We start from the raw sequence: 24,026 nt of genomic DNA, 5'->3' as shown, positions 1-24,026 counted from the left end.
ACACCCACAAAAACACAAAAAAGTAAGTGTACTATCATCACCAATCTGTTCGCGGTTTATGTAGCTTTATGTTTTGTTTTGCTATGGTTTATGTTTGGTTTACTCTCCCTTTTCAAGCCCACCAACATCAAATGAGTGAGCTATTCAAATCGCCGTGTAACCCGTGGTCGTCCGTCCGTCCATAAACAATATTTGTTATCACTATTTCTTGAAAACTACCGGAGATATATTCCCCAGACTTTATGTGCAGGTCCCCATTGGTCCCTAGTTGTGCCAATTTAATTTATATTTTTGATCCGAAAAACAACATGACCTACAATCGGCCATCTTGGATTTTGAGAATTTAAGTTTGGTATCGCTATTTTTTTTAAAGTACTGGAGGGTTATTCCTCAAACTTCTTATATAGACTTCCTCTGGTAACTTTTCATTACAACGGGTTTCAAGTTTATCTGATTTCCGCTAATAGAAGAGTCAACGTTTAAATTTAAAACCAATTTTAAAATACGACTTTGACACTCACTGTAAAGTATAAATAAGAAAACAGAAAGTGAAGTTGTTTGCTAACGTTCCCAAAGTGTTGATGCCGACGTGTGAAAGGAACTGTTTGCAATATTTTCGCAGAATTTTGCTTCGGGAATTGTCCAGTAAAAAATTGGCATGTATGTCAGAAAAGTTTACGGTTCTGTTAAGTTCTCATGTTTGTTCCAACATTCAAGCTTGTTAAGACAAAAACACAAAGAACAAATTTAATCAAACTTTGATTTAATGAAACACGTAACTAAAAAGTCCCCACTCAATATAAAATCATTTGATTATACCAATCAAGTAAAAAGCCAACAACAGAAAACAAACAAACAAGTAAACAAATCAACAATAGATAAAATGTCGTCACAGCGGAATATTAAGCAGCTGAATTAAAATATGTCGAGAATATAAACACATAGTAGATTGTGGTGACTTTTCGAAGACTACGCAATCCACACACAATCTGGTTAAACGGAATGTTTAACAAATTAATGGAATTGAAACATGTCATGGAATATAAACTTGGTAGATTGTCTTAAATTTTCAGACAACACAATCAACGCATATTTCACTGGTATTTTGTTAAGATTAAAAAAAACTGCTCTTAATATTATTTGAACCAGACCAAGAGTAAACTAACAAAACTGTCGCTTTAAAAAAAATTAAGACAAATAAAAATTTCATAATTAATAAAGCTACATGTCTAGTTTGTTAAATGATTTTTTTGATAACAATATACCATAAATCTTTTAATATAAATATGTATATATGTTATACATATTAATTATGTATGTTTAAAAAGATAAAATTAAAATTGTATACCGTATTTTGTTAAATCATAATAAGTCTTGTTATGTAACCGAACGGGTTATTTCCTTGAATAACTGTTCAATTTGTCTCATCATACTTGAAACAATAATGTTATTATTATACAATGATTTGAACAGTTGTATTAAGGTATTAGAGAACATCACATGCGTACATAGATATACAAAATGTACAGTATTGAGAGCGATAGTAATTTAAGCACATTTTGAGTTAAACATTTTCGTGGGGAATTCATCTTCGCGGTAATAGACCCTTTTCACACAGTATGTTTTGTTACCTTCCCTTGGTAGAACTCTTTTGCGTTTCGATCGAAAACGAGGCAGTAACAAATTTCTATCGAAAAAATCCCGAGAAAATAAAGACTTTTTAGCCTATTTTGTATTCGGGACCAATACCGGTTTGTCGTATTAAACATACTATGAAAACGAGGGAAATATACAAAATATATACAAATATAATTAAATTACTAATTACTAAGTAATTATGTTGATTTTAACTTATAATTATATCATAAAATATCCTACATGATATTTAGTTTAATTCACGATGTTTTTGTCATATCGATCTGGTAGAGGCAACATTCAGGTGATTTGAATTTTTTTATATGCTATGCATGCATATAAAATGAGATAAGTCGAATTTTTGTTAGCTCGAGGTCAGTGGGTCATGAAAAACTAATTTCCATCTTTGAGTTAAGAAGATTCTTCGAGTTATCGGAGTTCGAAAGAACGAAGTCCGACAGTATTTTTTTTTACCAATCTAGGTCCTATTTAGAACTATTAATTTTTTTTAGAAAGGTTGGATAATCTTCCAATCAAATTCGTTCTAACAGTAGAATGGTGGATTGGTTGGTAAAACTTTATAATTTTATTCTTTAAGTATGATTTGAATGAACTCTTATGTATCTATTAAGAAATCAGCGATACAATGTATACACGTGCAAAGTTGATCTATGGAATGTTATGAAACATTTTCTCCAGGTTCGTAAGTACGTATGTATTTGAATAGACTTTGGTATATCAAAACGTGTTTCGGATTCTCAAATCGAATTAAGTGTATCCGAATTGACTTCTACATAGAGTAACTGAAAAGTCTGAAAACTAGACTTGCACACTTTTTGCCAATTCCGTGAACATCATAATTATGATACAGACGGAAAAAAACCCAGTCTATTTGTTTACAATCTCTTACACTTTGGTTTGTATTGTTGGACGACCTATGGTCATTTGTCTGCGAGATTCATGCAGCATGTGTTTTGGAGCCTTTACACCTCTGTCTCACGAACGTCATAAACATGTATTTATAATCAGTGGTGTCGAGATACCGAAAACATATGCATGACATTGGAAAATTTGAAGAATCATGAACGCATTGGATTTCTGCTCATACTCAATGAACTGCACTAGAAAATATGTCTTATTCTATCACATTCAATTAGACGATAAACAATATATGCAAATCTAAAACAGGAAACATATAGTTAAATCCATATATACTGTATAACATGCGGGTGGGGTACAAGATACTGTTAACATACATATTTTAGTGGTAGTCTTATTTTAGCGTTTTAAACAATCCGCTAAATCATGAATGTATTTTCTGTTTATTGTTCTGTGGACGCGCCAAATTCAGCATACCGAAAATATTTTTAAACAGTAATGCGTTAAAAATGGTTTAATTAAAAAATGGAACTCATACAGTAATATGTTCAAATACAAAGAGGAAATTTGTTTATTTACATATGTACACTATATACAGGAAGTATGGCAATGCTATTTCTCAAAGCAATATTGAAATATGCAACACTAAGTGTTGTAATAAATAGAACGATTTTGAAAGCTCAATACAGTCTTACGACAATGCCTTATAATCGCCACGATCACTGACCACTGATGACGATTTGGAACCATCATGGCCGTAATGTCAACATTGGAAGATGATGAAGTTTTCAAAATCGTCCATTACCAATTGTATTTCAGTAATTTAAATTCTATCTTTGTATTGTGAATATTTTCCGTGAAAGATGACGCCAAAGCTCTTTGCATTATGTCACTTTCAAATATTAAACATTTGAAACAAAATCGGTGATTGATATTTTCAATTAATCAATATCGAACACAACATTCACCGTTAAAGCGATGTGTAAATACACAGGAAGATAAACCATGCCGACACGTACACATAAACGTTTGAAGCTATCGCACACAATATATATTGGGGGGAAAAAAAATAATAAAACATTTTATGGTCTGATTCATTTCCCCCCCAAAAACTACTCTTGCTGAAACCATGAAAATTTAAAATCATCGAAAAAACAGTGAAAAAAGAACAAAATTAATGCTTACTTATCGTAAGGCGCATATGCAATTTTATCTGTGATGACCACGTGTCTGAAACATTTCACGCTTCATCGACAAATTCTGCCTTGCTCACAAATGTCTTGTTTTAATCTAATATCTTACGAGCCAAAACGGAAAATAGATAAAGTGATCCCACTCATTGTATTTCTTACTACTTTAAACTACAGATGACCTTCTGGGAGTAGCGACATCAATTTCTCTCCCGTCGATTTTGAGAGAACGTTACTCTGGGTGATTTCTGTGAAGGACGTATAGCTATTTAGCTATAAAATTCTTAATCTTCGCCAACAGAGACACTTCGCGTTTTGCGTAATGTTTCTGACATCGCCCGGAATATCCAGGAGCTTCCTGCTCAGCACATCCTGGCTCTATACATGTACATTGGAACAGAATCTCGGATTTCTTCTGTGCTGGTTCAATGGCCGGATCTGGCTCTAAAGAAATTAGATTGATTAATGCAGTTAATAAAAAAAAAAAAATAAAAAAAAATAAAAAAAAATGAAGTACTTATTTGATATTACGATCATTCAAATGCTATAGGATAATCAAGCATCCATTTTTTGTTCGTGTAAACATTGGTGGTTTGCTTACTAAAACCCACAGGGAAATAAAACTCCCAAAACTAAGCCAAGCTCAGAAAAGATATCTTTGAAAGATCCAACCCGAAGAAAACCAGTCAATCCGAAGGTGTAAGCCTCTTCTACATCATCGACCCAACCGCCATGATGTAAAATCAAACAAGACAACCTACAAGATTCTCGACAAACAACAGTTGATACAAAATGTCAACATTAAGAAAAACACTTACCCCTCTGAGATTTTTTCATAACCATACGGTACGTCTTTTCGAACTCTGTTTCCTCTCCTGGTGTGGCTTGTGGTTCCCTTCTGACGGGCTTAGCATCAGTCCACTGGTCCCCCACTTGTGGTTCCCTTCTGACGGGCTTAGCATCAGTCCATTGGTCCCCCACTGGATTGGTTCCGCCTCCACTATAAACATTTCCTGTCAGCCTTTTTCTATCGGGATGCAATTCATATCGAGAAGAATCGAGTTCTAAAACAGGAACAAAGACGTATTAAATGAATTTATAAGACACGATAGTCATACCCGTTTATTTAACAAACAAAAAAAGCAAAAAAAAATCAAAAACAAAAAAGCAAAAAAACAAAAAAGCAAAAAAACAAAAAAAACAAAAAAAAGTTGACTGATTAAAAGAACTGCGTTTTTTGATACGTGTTTCTCTTTCTCTTATATGAACTTATAAAAAAAATCAAACCAGAAGAATATCCCAATTACTAACCCTCTTGTTAGAAATGTAGAGGAAGAAAATAACTACAGTGGAACATCGTTATTTTGAAGACAAGTGGGATCATAAAGAAGTTCGAAATATCCTGAACACTAAGTATTCGTGTAACCGAGTATATTTCATATGGAATTTTGACTGTCGGGTCTGAATTTTCTTAGAGGTAACTTTCAGATAATTATGATGCAAACACCATAGTTTCCCCATTTTGTTTAACTTTCGATATTCTCTCCTTTTTGTAAGCCAATCTCACGTCAACGTCATCATATAACGTTCAGATACAGGAGTATAATTACTATGTTTTAAAAGATTTTGACGTACCCATCTTAGCATCGGTTTGAGGAGTAAAATATGTCTTTTTCGTCCCCGTGGGGTTTACAACTGAAGCTTGTGCAGCTACCGATGCCACAGGCTTAGGATCCGTCCATTGTAACTTGGCTGGGTTATACTGTTCACTTCTGATCAATTCTCGAGTTGCGACATTCCTGGTAGCCCCGGTCCTTTCTTCCATAGAACTTGTTATATTGTCTGTTGAAATAGATAAAAATAAACTAATAAATAAATAAAGAAAATAGCTGTATTGTAAATTGTTTCTCTTTCAGTTAATCATTTAACAAACGGCATCACTTTTTTGTCAAAATATTCTAACGTGGCTACAACGCACCGAAAAAAGATGACGATTTATCCATCATGACGTCCACTTGAGCAGTGTAGTATCTCTTTGTCGACTGATCTGTCCATTGCAAACCTGCTGAGGTATTCCCTTCTTTGCCAGTCACTTCTCTTGTAGGTACTTTGACTTTTCCGGCCGCCCCCGCCCTCCCTTCCATAGCCTCATATGGTGTTATAGTGTTGACTATATGAAAAATAAGAAAATACGTATCAGAAATAAGTTTGAGTCGGGACATTTTAATGTTGTTTTAACGTAACAAGAACATTTGATGACCTACCCATCTTGGTGTCCACTTGAGGAGTGTAATAACTCTTTGTTGACTCCGTTAATACTTGTGATGAAGATTTTCCAGTCATCGATCCAACAGGTTTAGGATCTGTCCATTGTAACACGACTGGGCTGTTCTGATCTCTGCCAATAACCTCTCCTGATGAGACTGCCGCTTTCCTGATTAATCCCAACTGTACTTCCTCAGTATCTCCTGATTTAAAGGTGAAGATGGAGAAATGTTTCGAAATGAATGCCTCAATTTCGCTTCACTAAATCAAGCCTAATCCTTATTAAATCTTTATATGTAAGTATCTAGAAATTCACTTTAAACTGAAATCGTCAAAACTAGAAAGACTGTAAGGGTGAAGTTAATACAGAAAAAAAGTTTCATTTCATTCCGCGAAACAAATACAGAAAAAAAGTTTCATTTCATTACGCGAAACACAATGTGTATATTCTTTAAGCTGCGATCATTTGACCATTGAAAAAACACCTGTATAGTACCTTTTTTGTCTGTGGTTGCCGTTTTTGTAGATCTATTTAGTATCGATACTTCTTTTGGAAGATCTGCTCTCTGCAGACATGGAAGAAAGACGTGTGATAGAGGCGATGATCCTAACTGTACGAGAGACTCTCTATCGTATGATATTCTCGGTGACGCGTCTATGAGTTCAGAAAATGAAATGTGAAATATTACTATATTTGGAGAAATTGCTAGATCATTATTAAGGATAATAGTAAATCCAGTGATATCAGTGATGTTTTAAAATCCTATGAATCCTTCTATGATGCAATTAATAATCAGAAGTAACCTGATCTATTATTAGTATGTGTCATGGCAAACCACGAGCCTTGCTGTTGACATGTAATTTGTTAAGATGTTTAATTTCAACAAAACATGCGAAAAATGCATGCTTCATGGGGACAAGATTAGCTCATTAGTATCACACATATTGCACAAAATAGCCATGCTCATAGATGTCTATAGCACACAATAGGAGTGTTGGTTTGATCGAATTTGACTTTATATATACAGATTATAAAAGCCAAAAAATAACCATGGTGTTATGCTAACACGTGTCTATAGATATATAAATAGGAGCTGAATTCCTGTATATCTATTTTTATCGGATTTATAGCTTTATTAATAACAGCGACAGAACTGATAGCAAATGGTCACGCGTCAGAAAACTTGATTGAGCAAAGTTTCAAGTGAAACCTTTCAACGACACAATTGTTTCCAAATAATGAAATGGTATGAAATATCTTACCTGACTTTGCCCGTGATAAAGTTGTCTCCGATGATGTAATCCAACGTCCAGTGTCAGAAGAAATCTGGGCTGCAAGACCCGAATAGGCCGTTTGTTTGGTTGAATATTCATTAAATTTCAAATCCGCGCCATCCCGTTCTGGGTCTCTAGTTTTCCTGGGTTTTGGAGGGCTTGTCTCCCAGTCCATAACATCATAGGCTTTTGGTACTTCGATTTTATTTTTTCTGGGTTTTGGGATAGGACGTGTTTCCTCCGTAGGTGTAATACATCCTTTTTCTCCCACAATTCTTGTGCTAGAATTGGAAGAAAGCTTTTCAAAGTCATAATCCGAATATTCACCAGACTTTGCCTGCTGTGTCGCAACACTATTTGTAAGTTGACCATGTCTGATCATGCGATCTGCTGAAATGTCTATGCCATCATTTCTTGTAGAACCTGGGTAAGTCGCGAGTGTACTTAGTGGGGTCGAAGACAGGTCTGCATCATATTTTCGTTGCCCAAGTATTTTGTCAGCCACCTGTAGAGAGCCTCTCGTCTGAGACAGCTTCTGATGTGAAGCATTGGTATTCTTGTCTGATTTTGCCCTTATACACCGTGGACACTCTGGTCCCAACGTTGTTTCTCCGCTAAGCAAGTGGTTAGCTGTAAAAGGAATTAAACATTGAAGAAGGTATATGAGAGAGAGAGAGAGAGAGAGAGAGAGAGAGAGAGAGAATTTGAGTTACTAAACAACTATTCGTATATGCAAGGGGCATTTACTGTTAAATTAAGTAATACAGAAATGCATATGCAAAATATTTAAATAACTATTTTTGTGGAGTTAATAGCTTTGAGCGGAAAATAAATAGATTACATGCCGATGAGAGTCAGAAAGTATCGAAGTCACATTCCGGGTGTTTTAAAAATAATAGCTTGTACTCACCTTCATTACATTTTATCCATCGTCCTTTTTGAGCAAAATCTTTCATAGACTTTTCTATGCATCTTTTTTCAACGATTGGTTGACATGAAGGGTCTCTGTCACTCAAACTCTTGAAAATCTTGATGAGTTTCTCATCCAAAGTTTCTGTCATGGGGCGTCCATCTTCCAAGATATCATGTATGTCGACATACTGTGTAGCCAAACTTGGCTGTGACTTTTGGCTGTGTTCTGCGCAGCGGATCACTTCCACAATGTATGCTAGTCTTAACATCTCTTCCCTAACCTCTGCTAGCTCTTGTGGTGTAAAAGACTGTCGAAGTTTGGACTTGATATCCGTCTTGTTAGGTTTAAATTTTGTCTCTGTGACCCATGTTTTCAACAGATGTAGTGATACCTTGACATTCATGCCCATTCTTTGGTACTGCGTCACCTTAAGACCTTCCAATGTTTGCAGTTTGTCGTTGATACTCTGCAGTAGCTTTTCTCTGGATATCGACCACTTCAAGAGATGCCATCGTCACTTGTGCTACAGGTTCAAGTTTACGCATCAATATATTGAAGCTCTCCGCATCTACTGGCTGCAGCTTGGCTACCGAAGTTTTCATTTGTTGACAGTGGGTAAGGATTTTCCTTTTACTGCCAATAAGCTGCTGCTTTACCTCGTTGACGAGACCACGTGTTTGCTTGATGATATTGCCATACCTTTTGCTGTTATTGATAGGCTTATTACAGGTCGGACATTTATTGACTTCCAAGTAACTGAATGTTTTTGAGCTAAGGATATCAGCATTCATCCAATTATCCATGGTTTCCTTTTCAAATGTGTGCATACAGTCTTCCAACATAATGAATCTAGTGGCTGGAGTAGCGTCTTTGAAGATTTCTTTTGCCTTTGTTTCATTGCAATAAAAACATATTCTTGGACACATCTCTTCACAGAGTCCAGAGCAATTGTGACCGCATCCGAGTTTTTTTGGACACGGCATGTCGCACGGTAGCCTGTCACATATCTCGTGACAAAGCTTAGTACACTTTTGGTGATCACATGACCTCGTGCACGGCTCTGTACAGTTGAGGCAGGGCTTGCCACAGATAAGCGAACATGAACTGTGCTCACAACTAAGGCTGCACTTCTTTACGCACGGAGGACATGGCTCACCGCATTTCTGACCGCACTTATGGCCACATATCAACATCTTTGTACACTTCTCAAAGCAAGGCATATGTAAACGACCTTGGAAACAACTTCCACATGTTCCAGAACAGGGATGATCACAATCCAATTTAGTAGTGCAATTTTCCGTACATGAGATATCCATACTTCATCTGGAAACACTTGCACTGTATCGAGTGCCCACAAATCAACTTGCGCTTGATGAGCTCCTGACATTGAAGCTGATGAGTGTTGGACTCTTTACACTTCCCACAGATACCGTCACACTTATGACCACAAGATAGTGTTTTCCCGCATTTTGATTGACACTTGAGAGTGAGGGCGTCTTGATGACATGGACCTGACTGGTCGTGTCCGCAAGATGGAATAGTCTTCACGACGTTTTGCATACATTTTCCGCATTCTTGCCAGCATTTCTTCGTACAAACATGACCTTTGATGCATATTGTCTCTGCACATGGCTTCAAACAGCGGTACCTTTTATGATCTCTATCAGTGATATGGCAAAATTTTTCACAAACATGACCACAAGGAAGACGAGTGTTACATGGCGTGGTACAGCCTCCATCCGGAGTTTTGCTAAAGTCACTCCTCAACGAAGCATTGACAGTTTTCTCTGGGTGATTTTGGCATTTCAGCGTCAGGTATGAACCGAAGGCATCATTTTTCTTGAGAGTTTGAACGATGTTTGTCCACAGAGTACTTTGTGAGCTCAGGAGTGTGAAATTTCCAATCACATAAAAACCCATCTTTGCTCTTGAAAGTGCAACGCAGACTCGGTTATCTGTTTTCAAAAAGCCAACGCTGTCATCACTGTTACTCCTTACCAAAGAGAGCAAAATGATATCATTCTCTTCACCCTGGTAGTTGTCGACAGCTGTCACTCGAACGCCTTCAAATTCTCTCTTGGGCATTAGTTTCTTCAGTGCGAATACTTGACCAGTATACGTAGTCAGAACTGTGATTTGCGTTGACAAATATCCTTGCTGAAGAAGATACTTGCACAGACCCACAATGAATTCGGCTTCATGGCTATTCGAACGACTCTTCGTTTCGCTGTAAAACGTCTCTGTAAAGCTGTGATCGATGAAGTGCATATTTGTAGCAATACCAAGGACATTCTTCTTTCCAAATACAGAGGGATGATCACGTAAATCTGGATAGATAAGTCGCATGTGATTTGAAATCTCTGGTCGCATTCGATGCTGCAGTTCTAAGGTGACATAATTCATCTCGTTCTTTATCATTCTTTCAAACAATGATATTTCTAAATTGTAGTTAACAGCTAGTTGGTAGACGGTAGGAGTTGGTCTCAGCTGCTTGTGATCGCCAATAAGAATGAGATGTTGGCAGTTTGAATTGATGGTAGATACGATGTGGGATTCTAACACCTCTGCAGCTTCTTCGACAACTATGATCTTCGGGTTAACAGACCGCAAGATGTTTCTATATTTGGCAGCCCCCGTCGTCGTCATTGCAATAACACGTGAACCTGAGATGATATCCACATCTTCAGAATCCATAACCTCTTGATTAACATCACAGACATCTGAGTATTGCTGCACAATATCTTGGATAGACGAACTGAGATGATCCTGATACCTTGAAAGCCAAAGTTTGTAAAGGGAAAACCTGGCCCCGACAGACAAATTCCATACATCGACAGGCTGCCGTGCCTCCTCCTTATCCGACATTGCCTGACTCTGTTCTAGCATTCTACGCATCACTTCTTTGGTTGTTTTCTGAGATGTCGCAGTCTGCCACTCCGTGTTTGCTCCTGGCGTTCCAGCCTCGTTGTCGCCTCCGGTGAAAGAATATGATAGATCGGACATTGCCTTTGACAGCATTGCCTCATGGGTTTTTGATCGGTCGTTTTCTTCTTCGTCATTTTTATCTACAATAGTTCGCTCCATTTCCGCCGCTTCCGCTTCTTCTAGTGTGTCTATTGTTTCTGATATTGAAGCTATAACTTCTAGAGCCTCAGTGAAAAGTCCTTCCGAGTCCGACGTATCATCTATGTGTAGCCAGTGTTCTACCACAGAACAATTGAGAGACATTTGTGGTTTTGTTCGGAGTAGGCGTTCAAGATGTTTGCGCAACTCGATTCTGAGTCCATCCTTCAAGGTATTCTCTGTCATTACACGTGTCTCCGCGGTTTGGACATCTTTTCGAACATTTCCAAGTTGTATCTGCTGATGTTGTAGATTATTCTTGTCGGATTTTCTGTTTCCCTCTACAAGTGCCTGGATTTCCTCAGTTATATCATCCATGCATTTCTGTTTGTAAGCAATATATGAGCTTACCCACTGCTTGTATATGCACAAACGCTCAACTAGTTTCTTATTCCATAAGTCTCCCTGCAGAATATCAGCAATACCAAGATCAAATGTTGGTCCATTTATTACATTGTCAATCCATTTTGAATATGTTGAATATTCAGTAGCAGTGGATTTCGATGAACTGTCCTCTTCTGTGTGAGGAACGACATTATGCAAATCACTGGCCAACCAATAGTAAATAGCAGAGATGTCTTTGTTCCTCAGACGTCCCGATACTAATTCTCTGTAATGTTCTTCCTTTATGAAGAGTTCGAGGGTTTTCTCGTGCATGAGACCCAACCTAGAGGCGTCAAGCTTGGCGCTGACATCTTCAATCTTATCCTTGAGTAGATTCATTTGCTTCCTGCAGTCTGCTTTTCTCTCCCAGATAAGTTTCGGGATCTGTCTTTTCATCCTAGCTTCCTTTCGAAGATTACTCAACATAAACGGTTCCAAAGCCGGGTTGCTACAACGCCCACCAATACGAACGATGCTATCACAAAATTCCGATACACCTTCCAAAAACTGATCAAGTGCATGATTTGTGTAACATACAACTAGTATGGAATCATTCGTTTCGTCATCTTCCTCTATGACATGTGACCGTCTCCAGACATCAGAGTTGTGGAGAAGCAGCTGCATGATTTTCAATCCTACAAACGTTTTTCCTGTACCAGGAGGACCTTGAATGAGAGCCATCTCTTTGGTCAAGGCCATCTGCAACGCTTGGTACTGAGATTTGTCAAGTTTTAGTGCTTTTGCACTCGGCCATTGTCGGGTATTAATGACTGGGACATACACTTCATCACAATGATTCTCAGGAAGGAGAGGGCTGAAATCGTAATAGTGAAGCTCATTTTGTAAATATTTCGGTGGTTTAAGTGCTTGTTTGCATTCGACAATATATCTCTGCATAGGAAGGCCGTCTTCAATCTCCTGGAGACCTCTCAAGATGTGCCTGTAAGCCTCGAAATAAGCTGTTGTTTCTGCCATGATGAATTCCTCACTTGGTTTGATCTCAAATACACTCTGGAAATTGTTTTTAAACTGCACTTCGATTAATCCTTGTGAAAGCAATTTGACATCACGGTTTGTAACTGTGGCAAAAAGAATCGTCTCAAAGTCATTTTGGGACAGACATACAAGAGAACCGTGAAGAAGCCGGCGTGAGGATTCCCATCGCATGTTCTTCATCTTGGACACATCAAACTGTATGACATGTAGAATCCCACTGTTGGAGCAGATAGGTCTTACAACCCTTGACTTTATGATACAGACGTATATCTTGGAATCTCTGTTTTACATCCTTCTTGCCCCTTCGATATTCTGTGATCCCGTTCCTCAGTGGCTGAATATAGTCTTCCCGTAGTAGACGGAACTGGACGTCCAAATAATGATGCAAGTCATCATAACAGCCGTCAACCTTATTCCTCCTGAGAAATGGTTTCTCGTTGAACTGCAAATCCCTGAGATTAGGCAGAATGGGAAGGTCTCTGAAGTTGTCGGGTGGCGGCAATGACTCCATGTCTCGTTGATTCCGTCTGCCGCCAGGTTGCATATTTCTTTCCCTTCTTTGGTTATCCAAGTCCTTGACAATGGTATCTTTGGTTAAAGATATTTCATTTATCAGATTTGAAATATCTTGGTTCTGTTGTAAGTGAAATGAAGGGTCATTAGCGATGACATTCAGCATCACTACAGCACTGCTTATAGAGTGTGCCTCTTGTGGCATACGTTGCATCAATTCTTTCATTATCTTGCAGACATCTTGAATAAGACTATCAAGTTGGTCAGGAGAAATTGCCACACATCTGGAATGGATTTTTCCAAGAAATGTTGTCACTTGAAGCATCATGACATTCTCTTTCACAAGTAGCCCCACTAGTTGCAACTTGCTGTGGCTTTTATGAGAAGAGCAGGCTTTCCCAAGTACAGATATTAGCAATTTACTCCAATCGTTTTGCATGTTATTGTTCTTCAGTAGCGTTTGAAATCCACTACTCTCCGACAAAATTTCCATTAAGATATCATCGGTATTGGTCTTTTTAGAAAGCTCTTCAAGTTTCCTGTATCCAAATATTCTATCTGGTCTGGGACGGGAAGCACTTCTTCTCTGTCTTGGTTCAGCATTGTATGTAGGATTAGCGTCGTTCTGTGCTTCCTCTCTCTTTGAACCATTATCTAATCTGCTGAGTGAGGAATATCTTCGGAGATCAAAACCTTCCTGTCCCGACACTCCAGAAGCTTGTCCTCTACCTCCTCTGCCGCCACGTCCTCTTCCGCGACCATCTCCTCTTCCTCGACCATTTCCTCTTCCTCCTCTACCTCCCCTGCCTCTTATTCCGTCGTCTCTACTTTGAGAGGTATCTGTGCCTCTTTGTGGCCTTCTCTCTTTCCCTCTAGAGTTCTCTCTGTTCCTTCTGCTGTTGTTCACATCCCTTGGTGCGTCTTCATCAAGATTAAGGATCTTTATTGGTCCTGCTCTGCTGAAACGTTTGAAATCTGATGTTCATGGCAGTTCGCAAGCACCCAATTTTATTGTTCTGCTGACAGATACCTATATAAGAATTACTATAATTTATCATTCTCAATAGTTTTTTTATCGATCGATAAAATAATATCCAAATCTCTCGAAAGTAGGTTTCCACAGGAATTGTGTATAGTATATTAGATAAAAAAAGCATCAACTTGAATATATTTTCATAAGCTATAACACAAAAAAAACCCCGAGTACTCTTGTCCGAATCCTTACTTAGATTACTCTCGTCGTTTTGACTATGATCAATCGATCAGGATTTTTTCTATGGTCGATCATGGTTTTATTATTATTTTATCATTTTAAGATTGACAGATGACTTCAACAATCAATAAATGAACAATATAACTGATAAATTGAAATGAATATACATAGCTAGATGCCTAAAACACGTCCACAACATTTTCACCTATCTTGGTTAATGTTTTGCAGATATTTCCTTTTCTGTTAATGATCGATCAATAATGGATCATTGATCGTTTAAGAAATGGTGGAGATCGATCATGAAACTCATAGCGACTCCCAACACCAGTTAATCTTTAAATAGAAACTATTGTGACTTGCGCAAAAAGGCCGGTCAAGTCACCAATAGCTACATACCTTCCTGGATTGAAGTCATACTCATCGTCAGAATCCATGGTCTCCACGGACTCCCATTGACGCAAGTTAATTACAGAACATCAACGGATCACTCTGAAATTATGTTGAAACATAAATTTTCACATATTCATCACCTACCATGCAATAACTATAAAAGACTATCACCGCTTCAAAGCAGTTACCGCTTATTTTCAAGAATATTTCGCTCTAAAAGAAATACAAATTTCTCAACTCTTTTAAAATGAGCAGCATCAATTACTGTAATCAATTAACAGAATAAATTAATGAAAAAATAAAGAAAAGAAAAAATGAAGAATTTTTATAAATACAATAAAAAAGAAAAGAAAAGAGAAGATTTTTTATAAATACAATAAAAAAGAAAAGAAAAGGGGGAAAAGAAGAATTTTTATATTAAAAATATACTTGTTTCACATATTAAAACAGTTTCTTGTTTAATGCCTCTTGTTTATCCTGTCCTTATAACTGGATGGTCTCTTAAATTACACTTTAAAAATCCCAATAGCGACGAATGTTTGAAATCCACAAAAAAAAAAAAAAAAAAAAAGACAGAAAAAAAAGTCTTGATTTTGTATAATTTTAGTATGCTCAATGAGTAAAACTGTGAAGCTTAAGCATAAAGACGACAAGTATTATGTGAAAAGGATCAGAAAATTACCAAATCTTTGAGCAATGTCCTGTTTTACTAGAATTTACAAAATGGACTATGGAATTGGTTATCTAGCCACTTTTAAAACAATGGTTTTCATGTAATACAATTGTATATTGTAAAATTTTGGCATACTGGATTTTCTCAAGAAGCCTAGGAAACGCTGTTGTCTGTCATTTAAAACTTTGTGTGGTTTCCTAAATTTTGATTCGGTGGTATTTTTATCTATTGACAATATTTTAAGCTATGAGTAGACTGATAATGTGTAGAACGCTAAGTAAGCAGTGGTAAAGTAGTAAGCAACATACATGACGCGGTAAGAGAATCAAGTTCTACGCAACGACTATCACCCATGGGTCCACTTAGCCATAAAACCTCGTTTCAAATTAATGCAGCTTCTATAAAGCATATGTTACCTTCAATCTCATTGGCTAAAATATCGACTGGAAAATGTGTCAAGGCTAATCATATCATGTTCAATGTTCAATGTTTTTTCTGACGGCTCATAAGCATACTAAAAGATTACATCATATAATTTACAATATATAATACAAATTAACGAAAGATGGACAGCATTAATATAATTAATTTACATATACAGTAGATCTATAAAAATATATCATATTGAAAATAAATATATCAGTAAGGTTACAGATGTTCTGACATTTCTGATAAAGCGAGGATTCAGTTCTGGCTGAGTAGACCGACGATGACAACCTCACTACAGAGGTTTATTTAAACACAGATGTTGGTGTTTTGATGATAAATAATTTATGTTCATTTGGGTACAAATAATAAATAACTTTTTCTGTGTTATCGGGACGCAAAATATTACCAAACCGAATTCGAACCCGGGTACCAGTTATGCGTGTAGTATTTGAAACACAGAAGAAAAGTGGCAGTGATATCTTTAGGAAATATTACAAGAATGCAATCATGTGGATTTCAAAAAGCAAGACTATCTTTACCTTTTTAAATTAAATGAGGGTAATGATAATACAATGCCTAGGCCTTTATACCATGATATAAAGGCATCCGTGTATTGTATCATCATTACTAAATATTGTGATCAACACAATACATGAACACTGCCAATCTTTTTAAACATTTGTCGCTCCAATACCTCAGTATTTCACATTAAGTTTATATTTCTTTTTGTCAAATCAAATACTAAGTAATAAAGAGGCAGGTTTTATCAACAACCATCACGTTACTATTGACAATGATTAGCAAATGGCAGTGCGCTTTACGCAGTGGAAAGCAGATGAAGTTAATTAAGTTTTTATTTACCGATAGGCAATAAGCAGTAAGCAATATATCCTTAATTTCTTTTTTAATTTCATGCAAAAATCATTTTCTTCAATGCCTGTAAAATATGTACTACAATTTATGTCTTTCAGTATAAAATAGCTTGTTTACATATCTCAATAGAATTAACACATTTCAAGCTGAACTTTAAACTGCAATTTCAAGTCAAGTTACATAGAATCTACTTCCGTGAAAAACATGAACGTGTGCACATAGAGACTTACTCGTAAACTTATGACGTATTACACACAGTATCGTATATGGCTGCATGAAACCCCCTCCCCTCCTTTTATCGGTAACCTCTTGAAACATCCTTCTACGTTTTGTTCCCTTTTTTACATACGCAATATGTCGCCTATAAATCGTATTTTATAACATTTTTTTCTGTATTTTTTCAGTCCGATGTTTCTTGAGATAATATAACTTCCGGTTTAGAGATTGGAGTTGTAGAACAGCACAGGTTTGACACTATGCACGGGGATCCGAGAATTTGTGTACAATGTGGGCTAAACTACCCTAGTATGAATAGGACAATTATACTCATGTAACACATACTTAATATCTGTTATCTGAAGGGCTATCTAATCTAATCTACCCACTTTAAATGAATACACGTCTTTGGACTATCACATTTGCACACAACACAAACCACGTTTTTACGGTTGACTGCCCAAACTTTATTGCAGCATCCTGATTGGTCAATTTTACATAATTTTTATGGCTGCACTAAATGCGGTCAGGACTGATCCGGATTACATAATAATACATACAATAATGGGAGATAACTCCAATGAGCTTATAGCTAAGTATTATGACATCTCCTTTTTTTTTTAAAGAAAGAATATACATATTATTATCACTTGCTTGAGCTTTAAGTAAATTTGCAGAAAACTGAAATTTGGCACATGAAAAATGTTTTTTCAATTATACTCTTAGTTCACAAGTGTCCATTGTGAAGTTTGTAATATATTTCAAATTGATTATTACCTTTATGAAACTGACAAAGACTAGTAATTTTAACTCAGCAAATTAACTGTCAATTATAAAAAACACTTGAACTGTCAAAACAATATAACACAGTTGGGGACAGCGGTTGCTAGCACTTGACCCACCGTTGGGACCAGGTCTTTACCACCTGTCCATACACAAAGTATCAATGTCTCAATGTCACATTACTTTACGTAATCCTTGAAACGACCAGGCTCCTTCACGACTCTTCCGCTAGATGTTGTCTTGACATCTGGTAGTGCATTCTGAGTGTTCATGGTACTTGTCACTGCAGGATTAGTAGTTGGCTTACAATTTGGCGTCACAGTTGGTTTGACGTCATCGTCTACATCAGGTCCAATGATGACTGGGGGTTCTTCCGGTGTTTTCAGAAGATGGTTCCGGTTCCTTCTATATGATCTACCATTGGGTGTCTGGACAACATATGATCTTGGTGTGGTATGTCTTTGCTGTACCACAGCCGGTTCCCATGTTTTCTGTACTCTCATCCTGACAGCATCTCCTGGCATCAGAGATGGTAGACATTGTGCATGTTTATCATAATGGAACTTTTGGTGTTCCTGTCGAGTAGTTAGTTGTTCCCGGGCATTTTCAGCAACTTTTGGCATTAACATAGTGTTCTTTACGGGAATCTTTGACCTGAGACTTCTGCTCATGAGAAGTTCAGCTGGAGAGTAGCTCAGACCTGACAGCGGTGTGTTCCTATACTCGAGTAGTGCTGTATAAGGATCACTCTCCTCCTCACCTGACTTCCTCAGCATGTTTTTGACTGTCTGGACCATTCTTTCACTTAGTCCGTTGGACTTTGGATAAGTTGGACTGGATGTGACCAAGTCAATGTCCCACGCATTGGCAAATCCTTTGAACTCCTTCGAATTGAAGGGCATATTGTCAGACATTATAGTTTCTGGTATACCATGTCGGGCTAGGATGGATTTAAGGTGCATGATAACTGTACTTGCTGTCTTGTTCTCAAGCAAACAGATTTCCGGATACCTTGAGAAGTAGTCCACCACAACAAGGTAGTCTCTTGAGCCGTATTCAAACAAATCCATGCCCAACTTCTGCCAAGGGCGTTCTGGTATTTCGTGAGGTATTAAGGGTTCTTTCTGTTGCTTCCTTTTGAAACGATTGCACATTGGACACTTTGAGATGTAGTCAGCTATTTCCGCGGACATACTGGGCCAATAAAGAGTAGACCGTGCTCGTGCCTTACACTTTTCAATACCAAGGTGGCATTCATGAATTGTGCTCAGCATGTCTCTACGCATTTCCCGCGGAATTATTAGACGGTCTCCACAAAACAATAGTCCTTCTACCTCATGTATTTCATCTTTCAGGTGGAAATACTGACGGACTGATTTGGGTGTGTCACATTTCACTGCTGGCCATCCTGACAAAACCACATCGAGGAGGTCCTGTAGCTCAGAATCTGTAGATGTTGCTTGTTTTAGTTGTTCGCGTTTTCCATCGCTGGCAGATAAGTTGGCGACAACCCCATGGACCATGACTTCCATGTCCTCGTTTAATTCTCGGTCATGCTCAGTTTGCTCTGTATTCAGGTATGCGCGTGACAGCGTGTCCGCAATAAACATGTATTTCCCTGGTGTATAGTTGATTCCAACATCGTATCTTTGGAGTCTAAGCAACATACGCTGGAGTCTTGGCGTAGCTTTTGACAGTGGCTTCTTTATGATGGCCTCCAATGGTTTATGGTCTGACTGGACGTCCACCCGTTTTCCATAAATGTATTGATGGAACTTGTCGCACGCGAAAACGATTGCCAGCAGTTCCTTTTCTATCTGCGCATAGTTCTTTTTAGCATCAGTAAGGGAACGTGACGCATACGCTATTGGCTGTTTTTCCTGGAGTAGACAGGCTCCCAAACCGCTCTGTGAGGCATCAGCTTGAATGGTGATTCGTTTCTCAGGGTCGAAAAACCTTAGTACAGGGCTATTAGTCAATGCATCCTTTATCTCCTGGATTGCTCGATCTTGGTTTGAATCCCATACCCACTCACTGTCATTCTTGAGAAGACTGCGTAGCGGTGCTGTGATTGCTGACATGCGCGGTATGAATTTTGAAAGGTAGTTGACCATGCCCAGCAGCCTCTGTAGTGCTGGCTTGTCTTCTGGAACAGGCATGTCCAGAATAGCTTTGATCTTCTTGTCGTCAGCCTGAAGACCTCTCTGAGTAATGACATGACCCATGTATTCGACGGTGTCGACATTGAACTGTATTTTGTTTGGGTTGAACCTTACGTTTTGCTCACGGGCTCTCTGCATGACTTTACGTACGATTCTGTCGTGTTCTTCGTTGTCCACGGCAGCAATTATCATGTCATCTGCAATCATGTGTACTCCTTTAATATCACCAAATATCTGCTGGTTTTTCTTTTGGAAGACCTCAGACGCAGAACTTATGCCAAAGGGCATTCTCTTGAACCTGTAGCGTCCGAAGGGTGTGTTAAAAGTGCAGAGGATAGATGAGGCGTAATCGAGTTGAACCTGCCAGTACCCATCTTTCTCGTCGAGTATGGAAAACACTTTCTTCCCGTGAAGCTCAGCAGCGACATCTTCAGGTGTTGGTATCTTAAAGTGTTCTCTCTTGATTGCTGTATTTAAATCTCGAGGGTCTAAACAGAGTCTCAGTGAACCATTTTTCTTTTCAACAACCACTATACTGTTTACCCATTCAGTGGGCTCTTCCACTGCGGCAACAACGCCTTCCTTTTCCAGCCTCTCCAACGTTTCCTTAAGTTTAGGCTGAAGGCTAAATGGCACTTTTCTTGGGGAATGTACCACTGGTCTCACACTGCTGTCAACTTCTATCTTATATTCACCTTTAAAGCATCCTAGGCCTGTGAACACATCGCTGAACTCTGTGACTAGGGAATCTTTCGTCAAAGGTTTTGATGTCTCGAAATTTCTGTCAACAGTGTCCACCCTTTCAATGAGACGTAAGTCGCGACATGTATCAAGTCCCAAAATGGCTGGTGACTGAACATCGACAACATACAAAGGCACTCTAGTGTTGTTGATTTCAGTAATAATTTGTCCACTTGGTTTTATCCTCTGGCCTCCATAGGCTGATAGCACTGCAGTAGTTTTTGCAAGGCTAGGCTTGTTCGGGATCTTGTTATATAGTCTCTGAGGCAGTACGTTTGCTTCGGCCCCTGTGTCAAGCTTGAACTTGATTGGTGTGGTTGAACAACTGAGCTTCAAGTCAGCATACCAGGCATTGTGTTTTGATTCAAGCTCACCAATTTGAAGCTCACCAATAAACAGTGTTTGAAATGCTGGGTCCACCTCTTCTACAAGCGTGTGTACTTTCCCATGTTTGTTCTCATAGTTGGCACTTCTACACATTTTGGCGAAATGGTTTTTCTTACTGCATTTCATACAAACTTTCCCAAAAGCTGGACATTCGCGTTTACCATGCGTGTTTCCACAGTTCCTACACTGAAAGTGTGTCGTGCTAGCGGTACTAGGGGTGGTTTTGGACGATTTTGCGTTTTTTGCATTGTAGTTTTTCTTGTATTTTGGTTTAATGGCATGAACACTTGCGGTTTGTGCTGTAGCACCGAGTTGTTGAAGTTGGCGGGAACTCGCCTCTGCTGCTCTGCAAAGTTCGACAACTCTGTCTAGTTTTGGATCAGCGGAATCGCGTAGAAGACGTTCCTTTAATCGCGTGTCCCTTACACCGAATATAATTCTGTCTCTTATCATGAGATCTTTTTGTTCACCAAAATCACAGTTTTTAGCATGGTTCTTTAATGCAGTAACGAATTGATCGATAGTCTCACCTTCATGTTGGACTTTCTCCCAGAATGTGTAACGCTCCATCACGGTATTTTTACGTGGATTACAATATTCATGGAACTTGTCAATTACTGGCTTGAGTTTACTTTCATCGCCCGCAGTAAGGTTGAACGTGTTGAAGATTTCAAGACCTTCATCACCGATCGTGTGTAACAAGATGGCGACCTGGGCTGCCTCATCTTTCGTGCTGGCACCCGACGCTAATAGGTATAACTCATACTTTTGTACCCACCGTCTCCAGTTCTCGGAGAGATTGCCGTCAAAGTTGAGTGTTCCGGGAGGCTTGAAATGCTCCATTTCTCTAATGTGGCGTGAAATTCTTGAGTTTCACCCAATGTTCTGACACCATATCACATTTGCACACAACACAAACCACGTTTTTACGGTTGACTGCCCAAACTTTATTGCAGCATCCTGATTGGTCAATTTTACATAATTTTTATGGCTGCACTAAATGCGGTCAGGACTGATCCGGATTACATAATAATACATACAATAATGGGAGATAACTCCAATGAGCTTATAGCTAAGTATTATGACAATAATAAATTACACCATATCGAGGATATTTTTAAATGGCTGTTACTTACATGTACCAGATACAAGACATTCTGACCTAGACCGTCATAAATGTAGTTCAAGCCGCAAATTAAATCATGCAGTTTAAAAAAAAAACGTCTGGAAAATTTTGGAGTACCGCCACAACATATAAGCACTATAATAGAGGCAAATTATGCCTGTGTTCAGAATATACACTGTACCAAGATATACTAAATTATACAATTCCCAGATCCCAAGATTGTCAGCATTACCCAAAATAATACCAATGACAATCTAATAATAAACACATTTCATAGTTTACATGATCCGTGACCTACCTTACGCAGGCTGCACCTGTGCACAGACACAAACACGACTGTTCACTGATACTCGACCACGATCAATAAAGATCGTCGCTTATTTACGTCATGAATACACATGTAATTGTCAAAGTACATATAGCCGCACTGGGTATAGACCTACCTGTGAAATAATCCAGGTACATGTTTTAGTTTAAAGATATATCATTTGTATATTTACCCGTCGAAGTATTTACATCCTGCTTGCTGAGTAGCAGTTTCCTATACAGGTGTATTTACTAAAAATCAACTATGAAACATTTCCAAGAAACATTTTTAGACAGGTTTTACTTTCGGTCTCTATTCTAATGTTTCTGAAGGCATGCACGCCGGGCAATCGCAGCGATTTATGGCAAGCCAAAGTGGAAAAAGGTCAATATTTATGGATATCCATAATTCATTTCAAATATCCATACATGATTTATGGGGTATGGGGGTGGGGGTTGGCATAGGCGTTTTTTTAAGGCTATAAAAAAAAATTCCTCACCCGAAAGTGCATAAATCGGACCACAATCGGGAACCATCGGCACTTTCCGTAAACGAGAGAGAAAATATTTTCTCGTTTACGGAAAGTGCCGACGGTTCCCGATTGAATGGGACCACTGCAGGGTAGACAACTCTTGGTTGTCTCTATCGGAACTCCTCTGACTTTATACAAGTTAGTTTATTACTGTCGATTTGAGTTTTTGTTTCAGTAATTTTAATCTAGATTTGAAATTGAGTAATATGCATATTTTTAAAATAATATGCATATTTTTGAAATTGAGTAATATGCATAGTTTTTGCTTCGGTAATTTAAATCTAGATTTGAAATTGAGTAATATGCATATTGTATGAAAGGCACTTTAAATGGACCTAGATTGATGAAATCTCCTGTCCTTTCTATTTCGTAGTAGAATCTACCTGTCGTAATTGTACGTATTTTTACTTGAATTTTACTAGTTTTGTAGATCTACATAAATTATAAACAAACTTTTTGCAACGAATATGCGACATATTACGTACATAGAAATATATGATCAGAGAACTGTCAGATAAAGGTAATTTTTGTTTCATTATTTGAAATATATCTGTTTGACCAGAGATAGATTCCACATTGTGTGCCATGTTGTGTTCTCTAATAAAGAACTTGCATACTTCAGGGCGTATGTTGTTTATTCAATCACGGCCATTCGTCCTTATGCGACATAAACATGATAAAACACTTGATAGAGTAGGTAAGACTAACCGATAAACATGATAGCACGTTATACTAATCGATAAAAACGACATGCTACTCACTCAGCACGAAGGGAAACCGTTATTATACATATTGGTCACCATATACATGTATATACCATAAATAATCGAGTAAAAAATACAAGATATGATATAAAAGTTCTTTCTAGGTTACAAGATCGACCAAGAACAACAATTACTTAGTATCTATATACGCTTCTATATACTCCATCACTCCAAGAAACCCTTGAATAGATTTTAAAATAAAACGCTGTGATCTTGCTAGCATTGAAATTAAACTTTTGGTAGACACCACAATTCAC

At 37.9% G+C, this 24,026-nt stretch overlaps 1 protein-coding gene across 1 annotated transcript; it reads right to left on the bottom strand.

Annotated features, from left to right (window-relative positions):
- Positions 1–746: 746 nt before the first annotated feature.
- On the bottom strand, positions 747–22,770 carry LOC117319791 (NFX1-type zinc finger-containing protein 1-like). Its single transcript, XM_033874558.1, is given in 13 exon segments — positions 747–4,148; positions 4,523–4,768; positions 5,340–5,546; positions 5,683–5,874; positions 5,969–6,172; positions 6,466–6,624; positions 7,233–7,874; positions 8,155–8,561; positions 8,593–9,455; positions 9,457–12,903; positions 12,905–14,132; positions 14,783–14,875; positions 22,667–22,770. Coding segments are annotated over 12 exon segments (7,812 nt in total). The 5' UTR covers positions 14,821–14,875; positions 22,667–22,770; the 3' UTR covers positions 747–3,969.
- Between the last annotated feature and the right edge of the window lie 1,256 nt (positions 22,771–24,026).

The sequence above is a fragment of the Pecten maximus genome, chromosome 1, assembly GCF_902652985.1.
Source record: "Pecten maximus chromosome 1, xPecMax1.1, whole genome shotgun sequence".
Taxonomy (NCBI): domain Eukaryota; kingdom Metazoa; phylum Mollusca; class Bivalvia; order Pectinida; family Pectinidae; genus Pecten; species Pecten maximus.
The sequence above is the reverse complement of the archived record's forward strand: the minus strand, read 5'-3'. Positions and strand labels throughout refer to the sequence as shown.